Source organism: Sorghum bicolor, chromosome 6 (assembly GCF_000003195.3).
Source record: "Sorghum bicolor cultivar BTx623 chromosome 6, Sorghum_bicolor_NCBIv3, whole genome shotgun sequence".
Classification (NCBI taxonomy): domain Eukaryota; kingdom Viridiplantae; phylum Streptophyta; class Magnoliopsida; order Poales; family Poaceae; genus Sorghum; species Sorghum bicolor.
The window spans coordinates 19,230,930-19,240,258 of NC_012875.2; the positions used below are offsets into that span (position 1 = coordinate 19,230,930).

At 47.5% G+C, this 9,329-nt stretch overlaps 1 protein-coding gene across 1 annotated transcript; it reads left to right on the plus strand.

The window, feature by feature from the left end:
- On the plus strand, positions 1,005 to 5,375 carry LOC8069453 (protein CMSS1). Its single transcript, XM_002446191.2, has 6 exons — positions 1,005 to 1,385; positions 1,512 to 1,707; positions 1,808 to 1,880; positions 2,462 to 2,511; positions 4,890 to 5,003; positions 5,090 to 5,375. Exons 1-6 carry the CDS (start codon positions 1,052 to 1,054, stop codon positions 5,214 to 5,216), a joined length of 894 nt encoding a protein of 297 aa, XP_002446236.1. The 5' UTR covers positions 1,005 to 1,051; the 3' UTR covers positions 5,217 to 5,375.

The following is a 9,329-nucleotide window of genomic DNA, read 5'->3' on the forward strand; positions in this document are numbered from 1 at the left end:
AGTCCTGTTTCAGCTGTACCTCTAGGATTCTAGAAGACCGGCGGCGGAGATTGTTGCCTGAGCATGTGGAGATGCTCACCTGCATCAAGGATTAGGAGCAAGGAGCAGCAAGAGAACAACATAAAGCTCAAGACTTTGACCTAGAGGACAAGTTCAAGAACCTCTACCTGGATGAAGTAGGCGAAGGCAGCGGCAGCGGCAGCGGCAGTGGCGGTACTACTGCTGATACTACTGCTGGTACTTGATGGGAGAAAGAAGGAAATTGCCTAGGTAATGAACTTGTCTTAAAACTCAAATCTCAATTCTGTATAACATTGCTTGACAATGGATTCACACTTGAGTATAATTTTGCAGACACATTTTGGTGTCTTGGTGCAAGATGTCTTTTGGTGCAAGTGCAAGATATCTGGTGCAAGAACTCTGTAATAGGATAGAACTTTCATATTTGTCTTGACACTGATGCATTGCCACTAATGCTGGCTATTGTAAATTTGTAATAGGATAGTTGAACTAAGACCTTGAACATTTGAGCTGGCTGCACTCTTTTTCTCTTTTTAGGGTTTCTCACAAGGGTGAGTTTTACCTAGAAAGGTTTTTAATGAGACAACATTGCATAAAACAACTCCTTTTGATAATATATATTATTGTTCATATTACTATCTTGTGCTGCCTGAATTGTTTCCATATTACTGTCTTGTGCTGCATGAATTGGCTATAAGTTCTGAAGTTTTGTATCACTTGTGCTCTGCTTTTTCTATTGAACGGGCTACGGGCCATCCCGGCACGACAAAACTGGCCGTGCCCAATGGACGGCACGGCACGGCCAAATGGCCCATGGACAATGCTTTGGGCCGCGTAGGCCAGGCACGAGCATGAAAGAGGCACGGCCTGTGAGACACGACGGGCGCAGAGGCACGAAACCGGCACGGGCCAGCACGGCACGCCGTGCCGATGGGACGGGCCGGCACGGCCCGATGGCCATCTATAGGGAAAACCTAAAAACCCTAACTAACGAAAAACTCGCCCCACCCCACCAAACCTGAACCCAAAAATGGCACCGGCGCCGGAACCAACCGCAGCGGCCGCCGGCCGCAAGCGCAAGAAACCGCAGGGGCCCTCCGAAATCCTCGCGAAGAAATCCGCGGATCCCAAATCGGCATACGGGAAGAAGAAGAAAGAGAAGCATAAGCATAAGGACAAGAAGCCGCGGTCAAAACCCGCCGAGCCGGACCAAATCGCCGCCGCCGTCGGAGATGGGGCCGCAGGGGCAGCGGTCCTCCTGTCGGCAGTGATGCAGCCGGCGCGGCAGCTCGAGTTTCTCCTTCGTAGCTTCGAGCGCACCGCTAAGATGCGACTGTCTCCTCTTGAACTCGATTCCTACTCAGGTACGCACCCCTTTCATCCTCGTGTTGGATTCGATTCAGTTTGTACTCACTGCAGAGGGGTGCATATTCCGCATGCAAATTTGAGGGACACTACCTGAAGGCCTCCTCTGTTTGTACTCACTGCAGAAGGGTGCATGGTGCAGCTCACGGAGGGAGCAGCCCAGGACGTCGAGAGCTTCGGTGATCATGTAAAGGGGGCGTTCGGCTCTTCTTGGAAGGAAGAGCTCTGTGAGGGAAATCACATCGATAGTGAGATCGCCATGGGCAGTCCGACACTTCTGGTTATCAGCTCGTCTGCTCTGCGATCCTTAGACTTACTGAGGTAGAATCTGTTGTTCCAAAGTGCAAGAACAGGTTTTCCAGTTTATCACTGCATCCTTTTGTAATTCTTTTAGATAATCAATGCAGCAACTGGTTTGTAGGGGCTTAAAGATGTTTACTAAAGAATGCCGCCCAGTAAAGCTCTTTGCCAAACACTTGAAAGTGGAGCAGCAGGTCTGTATTTTCTCCGAAGTTGAAAATTGGCATGGTTTTCATTAACTGTTCCATTTTAATCTATTTGTGCATTGATCAAAATTGCAGCTGATAATCTGTATATTGCAATTTTTGAATTGTTAATTTTATCACTTCAACGTTCAACCACTACAAATGTCTTACTCGTGTAGAGTACTGGATTGTTTGCTTTAATGCGCTGCTGCATCTATAAGTGACTAAATTCATAACTCTACTGGTACAACAAATATTGTCTTGGTAAGGACATATTTGTTTTTGTCTACTGACTATCTGCAGATATCACTCACAAAATCTAGTGGTAGACCAGTACATTTGGTGAAAATCAGACAATTTTCCATTAATACTATTGTCTTGTTTGATTTCTTTGGGTCCAGCATTTCACTAAAAGAACATTAATATGCTTTGTCCATGCAAAATGCAGGATTTCGATTCTTGAAAAGAAGTGCAAATGTAAATGATAATACCAGACTCTATTCTGTGTTACGCCACCTGTATTTTTTGCTGTTGTTTTAGCTTCCTACTGTTTTGGCTTTAGTTTTTTAAACTATAAAATTTTCATGCAGGTGGGGATGCTTCATGCTCGAGTAAATATTGCCTGTGGTACACCGAGCAGGCAAGCAATCTTGACTATTCCAATTTTTATCTATCTGTCTTTTTTTTTATTCACTATCAGTGTTTATAAGGCGTCGCTTAAGCGACGCTTAGGCGTCGGGGCGCTCGAGGCTCGCCTTAGGGGTAAGGCGGCGCCTTGTCGCCTTATGCACATGCTGATGCCCCCTCGATTCCGCCGTCTCCTCATTGATTCTGATGCGGGTCCTCTCTATTCCGCTGTCTCCTCGCCGCCGTCGACTCAATTCTGCCTTCTCGCCACCGGCTGCTCGATCTGGAAAGGGACGGCAGTGGCTGTAGATCTGGAAGGGGAGCAGCGAGGGAGGGGAGCAGAGCAGCGCATCCGAAGAGAGGGGAGGAGCCGCGGACGGAAGCGGAGCTGCAGAGGGAAGTGGGGCGGAGAGACGAGCGGAGGCGGACGAGTGGTGGAGAATGAGCAGCAGCGCTGGAGGCGATTCCCATTGGGATAAGCCACGCTAGGAGGGGGAGGGGCACATGGGCTGCCTGGTGGGCTGGGCCAGTCCACTTCTTACTCCTCCTCTCTTTTTCTTTTTCCTTTTCTTTTCTCTTCATCATCTACTACTCTAAGCTGTTGTTTTAAATTTTTCTTAAATTGGTAAGGTGTCGCCTCGCCTCACGCCTTAGTCGCCTAAGTGTAAGGCGGTAGTCACTCGCCATGCCTCGCCTTACCGCCTTAAAAACATTGTTCACTATCTGCCTTTTCTTTCTTGTGTTTCATCCATATCAATTGGGCTTATTTAGCTTGTGGAACAAAGACTGTTTTTGTGTTGTTCTCCAAAGTTCCAAACGCTAGTAGTTGGTGTTTGTTGTATCTTACGCAAAGAATACCTATTTTGTTTGGCTTCTTACATGCTAATGTTTGTGTCCCCTTTTCTTAAAGTAGCTTGAATGTCTGTATCATCTTTTCCACCTTTAAGATAGTCCTTTGGCATATGTATCGGCATCTGGCACTAATTCTTTTCTAACACACAGGAGATCTAATGTTTCATTTCATAAAGAAAGAGTACCCAAATTTTCAACACCATTCACGCAACACCCACACACACATCATGCTAGAAAGAAAAGGAATGGCCATAAAACCTACTGAGATAGGTCAAGTAAGGTTTTGGAGGTTGCTAGCCCAGGCTTCAGACTGTAGGGCTCCCTCCTTTACTGCACACACCACCACTCTTGCACGCACGGAAGCACCATTAAACATGCAGCCCCTGCGGTGTTTACGCAGATCCCAAGCTACCAAAATTATTGAGTTTCTATGTTGTTTGTCCACCTATTTGATTGTATGCTGCCGCCATCTGCTACTCATCAAGCCTTGACTGTAAATTCTCTTATCTACGTGTCCTTCCTTCTCTACACCTATGTGTAACATATCAATTTCTTTTACAAGGCACATTTGTGGTTCACAGGCTGGCAGCAACCCTGACCTCTAGCTTGCCTATGCGATTTCCTAGTGAGGACAGCTCTTGGATATCAAACTTGCCTATGCAATTTCCTAGCGATTGGATATCAAGTTTGCAAGCAATTTCCTAGTGAGGAATGAGGACAGCTAGTTTTTTTTTCTACAGTCACTATAGAGTTGGATCTGGGCTTAAGAATTTTGTGTTTTCGACCCTTTATAATTTATGGAAATGGTCAAGAGCATCCATATTTTCCAAAACAAAAAAGCTATGGGTTACTGGTTTCGCCTCCCTCTGGTACTATTTCCATGATATTGCTATTCACGTTTGCAAATTCTGTGTTTTGCCTTGTCCTGTTATTTCTACAAAATGTTCCATTGTTCTATCAAACTTCATGAACATGTGTTGCACTGATTTGTTAAGAGATTCTTCCAAAGAACCTTACTCTGCTTTAGTTTAATTGCATTGCGGCCCTTAATGGCCTTAAAAACTTTTAAAAAAACAATGTTTTCATTGGTAGACCTTCCATTTTGCTGGTCTTTTGCTTATCTGCTGACACCGAAATATTGTGCTGATTATTGACTGTTCCAATGTCCAATGTTGGTAACATATAATCACCATTTTTATATTAAAACCGAAAAAACATTGGAAGCAGACATTTCCATTCATGTTTATTAAGCAGTCTGCCTATAAAATGTCTTTCTTATCAGTCCTTGTGTTCCATTGATACTTCATAATTGTCACTTCTGGTTATGTTAAAGGATATAATATGTTTACTTATTTCTAAACAGATTCTAGATAATTTGGGTGTTCACAGTGAACTCTGTTTTAAGGGTGATGTCCTGTTGTAGCTTCTATGCAATTTAACCTGATATATATTTCCTTTTGTCCAGTAGTAACAACAATGGTGTGTTTCTCAGTAGTTGTACCCCCTGTTGCTGCTCCTTATAGTTCAGTCTCAGTGCAGGATCAAGAAACTAATTGACTTGGAAGCATTGTCCTTGTCACGGTTGAAACTAGTGGTACTTGACATGCAGAAAGATGCGAAGTCCTTCACCTTGTTTACATTACCACAAGTCAGGTACTAATTTCATTAGTAGATTTCAGCTCCCAGAACTTTGTACAAAGCCTTATCTATTTCTGATCTCATTATGAATTACAATGTAGCAATGAGTTCTGGGACCTGTACAAAGGTTACCTAGATCCAAAGATCCGAGAAGGGAACACGAGGATATGTTTTTATGGTGCCGTGTCTGAGAGAGACATCACCAAAGCACTTCCACCAGCTAATTAAATGTGTGTATGAGTCCATTGTATTCTGTAGATTAATATAAACTTTACGGAGCTGTTTTTTTTATGATGTTAAGAAATTATAAATTTCCAGTGTGTTCTTTTACTCCCCGACGGTTTGCAATGCAATTATATAAAGGGGCTGCGAAGTGGCAATGTTTCAGTCTTGAATGCCAGTGGTTTCAGAAGGTGAGGATAGGTCATGCTAGCTAGGGGCTGATTGGTCGCTCTGAGGCAGGTCATCCGGTAAGGAGGTCCTCTCCAGGCTCTTCCCATCCTGGCTGAAACGGTTCACCCAGCTTTGTTTGGCCTTAATTTCTTAAGGCATACAGGAGGACAGTCATCTTGTTTGGTTGCCCCTGTGGATTGATTTGTGGTATGAGCCGGTGTGTGCCTTCTTGTTTGGTTAGCCGCACGGCATAAGGTGCCAGCACCCAGGTAGTGTTTTGGTGCGGTTACCACCATTCTCAAGAGAGCAAACAAGAGTACTTGTTTTGACTCAGTTCACCGAGCCTTGTCATTGACAATGACCTTGTAGCATCTAATGACAAATAGACCATATAACAGTAAACCCATGTAGCTAGGGCCTTGTTTAGTTCTGAAAAAATTTCAGATTTCGCTACTGTAGCACTTTCGTTTTTATTTGACAAATATTGTCTAATCATAAACTAACTAGGATCAAAAGATTTGTCTCGTGATTTACAGACAAACTGTGTAATTAGTTTTTGTTTTCGTCTAAATTTAATGCTTCATGCTTCATGCATGTGCCGCAGGATTCGATGTGACGGAGAATTTTGAAAACTTTTTGGATTTTAGGGTGAACTAAACAAGGCCTAAGATTGATTGGTTGCCTGACTTAATTAATTAAACAGTACATACCTGTCACATGAATCGAGGAACAGTTAGTCGGTGCATTTAATGTGGGGATTTACTTCCCTTTGTTGTCGGATCTGCCTGTTGCAACTGGTTTTATAAATTTGAGGGGTAGGGCTTGCTGCTCCCATTCTTGTCCGTCTCGCATCTTCACCTATCTGCTTCCTCGCCATTGCCGTTGACCTTTCATGTCTATTCTTCCTGCACGTGAAAGAGAGAGAGAGAGAGGGGAGGGACAAGGGACCTCCTCAATCGCTTCACCACCGAGTTGGTCCACGCTGCCATGATGATGACTCTGCTACCCACCGACGAGTGGCACCCATCAACCGTGATGGAGCGCAAGTTGTGCAATTTGGTGAGCGAAGGGCTCCTCCGCCCGGTTACCTCACCAAATCGGCCAGAGTGGATCACGCCATCGGGGGAGGACTAGGAGCCATGTTCGCTAGAAGGTTATGTTGTTAGCTTCTCAAGTTTCATCGTCATGGGCTCGGGTCTCCCCATGCAAATTCATGTGGGCGCTCGTCCACCACTATGGCATCAAGCTCCAACATTTCTCCTCCAACGCCAGTTCAAACGCCACTATCTTCGTGGCGGTTTGCGAGGGGTACCTAGGGATGAGGCCGCATTGGGAGTTGTGGCTTCATCTCTTCAAGGGCAAGCTCTTCGAGGCTCCTGCTGGGGATAGAGGTGTGAGGAAGACTGTGAGGGCGGGCTGCCTCAACTTGGTGTTGAAGTCGACTCGAAGTGGAGAGCCCTGCGAGTGCATCCCAACTGGGCTGATGTCCTACCACGCTAGTGGGACTCCTAGTGGTTCTATCTTCGTAACAATGAGGGGTTCTTCTCTCCCTACACCAGATGCGTTATCACAACACGCCAAGAACACTAGCTGTATGGCGTGGCCGCGGAGCACCAGCCTCGACTGCGGCCTCTTCTCAATGCCATGAGGACGTTTCATGAGGAAGGTCTAATGTCAGCCATTGTTGTCTCTGCTGTACATCATCTGCGAGTGCTCCCATTGATGGCCCATCCACTGCAGCTAGATGAAATGGGGTCGGAGGCAGCTCCTGAGGACCTCGATAGGTGTCGGATGTCGGGGGAGGTGTTATCCGATGAGGAAATCGTCTCGAGGGTCAAGGCAGCTATTTCCAGTGCTTTCCTAGTTCAGAGCGTCAACCTCATTCCCATGATACCCGAGGAGGGTCATATAAATCTTGTAAGTGCCTCAAGCTACATCCTTCGAGCTTCACCTTTATTCGTCTCCTATCCTTTTTCCTTATGTCTGGGTATTTCCATGTAGGGGAGCATCAATTTTAGGGCGTCGAGGCCCCGATAAAGGAGGATGAGGCAGAGCGTCAGGTGAGGCGTCTTTCTGCCCAAAAACGTAAGAGAGAGTTGGACAAAGAGAAGAAGAAGAAGAAGAAGAAGAACATTGCTCGAATGGAGCTTGGACAGCGCCACGCAAAGCAGAGGCACGGGGGAAAACCTGAAGAGGAGTCCCCTGATGATGATGATGATGAGGGTGATGGTGGAGATGATGACGTGGACGTTGAGGGAATGGCGGTGCGCCTCGAGCATCTTCTTGCCCCTTCACCTTGAGCTGATACATCGTCTATGCAGGGAGGCATCCCAGTGGAGCCGCGAGAGGAGAGGCGAGGTGACTCCTCGTCTCAGGTGTAGTCTTCATCCCGCCACCCGCGCGAGAGCACTCTGCCGACCCCCGCCCAGGGTCAATCTGAGCTACCACCGTGTCTGCCTAAAGTTTCTGTGCTGGGGCCTCAAACTCAAGGCTGGGCCGGCTTGGAAGATCGGGCCGTGATGTCTTCGAGCCATGGAGAGGCATGCAAGGAGAGCTCAAGCTCCAAGGATCACCGGGAGCCTTGGTCATGACCAGCGTTCACCGCTGGTTCTGCCCTCCAGCAAGGCCCGATGCGTGGTGGTGCCTCGAGACCTTCTAGCAGCTCTCATGGCTCAGGGAGGAGAATGACCCTCCCCGTGGGGTACATATTCGAGGCTTTGATTCGCCAGCCCCGTTTCTGACTTTTTATTCTAATGTTTCCATGATTTTTGTTTGTTGGTTCATGATCTAGGCTCAAACGCTAGTTGGAGAAAGCGAGCCCTTCTCCCGCAAAGAGGCTTAAGATGGGAGCGACTGCCAATGTGTCTGGTGGTCTCGAGGGTATGGTTTCTTTTTCTTCCTATGTGTCGCCAGGATAGTTCAAGCGTGGGGCGCTTTGACATGAGATAGGCTGATGGGTGCTTCTTTGGCCATAGGGTTGTCCATCTCGAGGCTCGCATCTGGTGGCAACTCTACCCTGCCTCAGGCGCCTGGGGGTGGGCTATCCCTAGAGCCTCGACACTAGCAGCTTCTGCCTTGAGCCAAGCCGAGGCTTCTCTCACCGACTGCCAAGAAGGAGCCCCCGAGGCATCGAAGTCGGGAACAAAAGTTGCTCTGATCGACATCGACGACGGGGAGACGATGGAATTGCCCCCATGAGATGAGGAGCGTCCTGTGGAGGAGAATGTCAAGGCTCCTCGGCCTGAGGGGTGGGTGCCGTGGCCTGTTGGGCATCACACAACTGAGGAGGAGAAAAAGAAGAAAGAGGAGGATGAGAAGAGGAAGGCAGAGGACAAGAAGAAAAGGAAGGAAGACGAGAAGAAGAACGCATCACCGTCGCTAGGCCATCATGAGGAGGAAGTCTCGGTCTCAAGCCAACTCGAGACTCAGCAGCAGGGAGAGTCGCAACAGCAGGAGCAGTAGATCGAGGGCTCCAAGGTCCCTGTGTGGAGGAGGCTAGGGCAGCCATTCACCCAAAAGGCTAAGTCAAATCAGGAAGATTGGGTCGTGGCATTGGTGCTCCTGTCATGCCCACCAGTCGGGATGGACTCTGAGCCTCGGAGAACCTTATATGGTCCTAACGTGGTCACCCCGAGCTATTTTGCAAGGAAAGAGCCATGGGTGTATGAGGCTAGAGCTTCCAGGTTTGGGGAAGAAGCCAGGAGCTTTCCCACATTAGTCGACTTGGTGTTGCACCACAGTGGTACGACAAAATTAGCAGAAGACACCATATGCGTCGTGAAAGATTGTACATCGTAGGAGCTTCCCTTCTAGGGGACGTAGAAACTCCGGCTTCTAGACCCAGCCCTCCCAGACAAGATGCTGCTCGAGATGGATGACCACGCCGAGGTTGAGAAGTGGGAGCATGTGGAGGAGCTGCGGCTTTGGTTGCATCAGGCCATAGCCCTG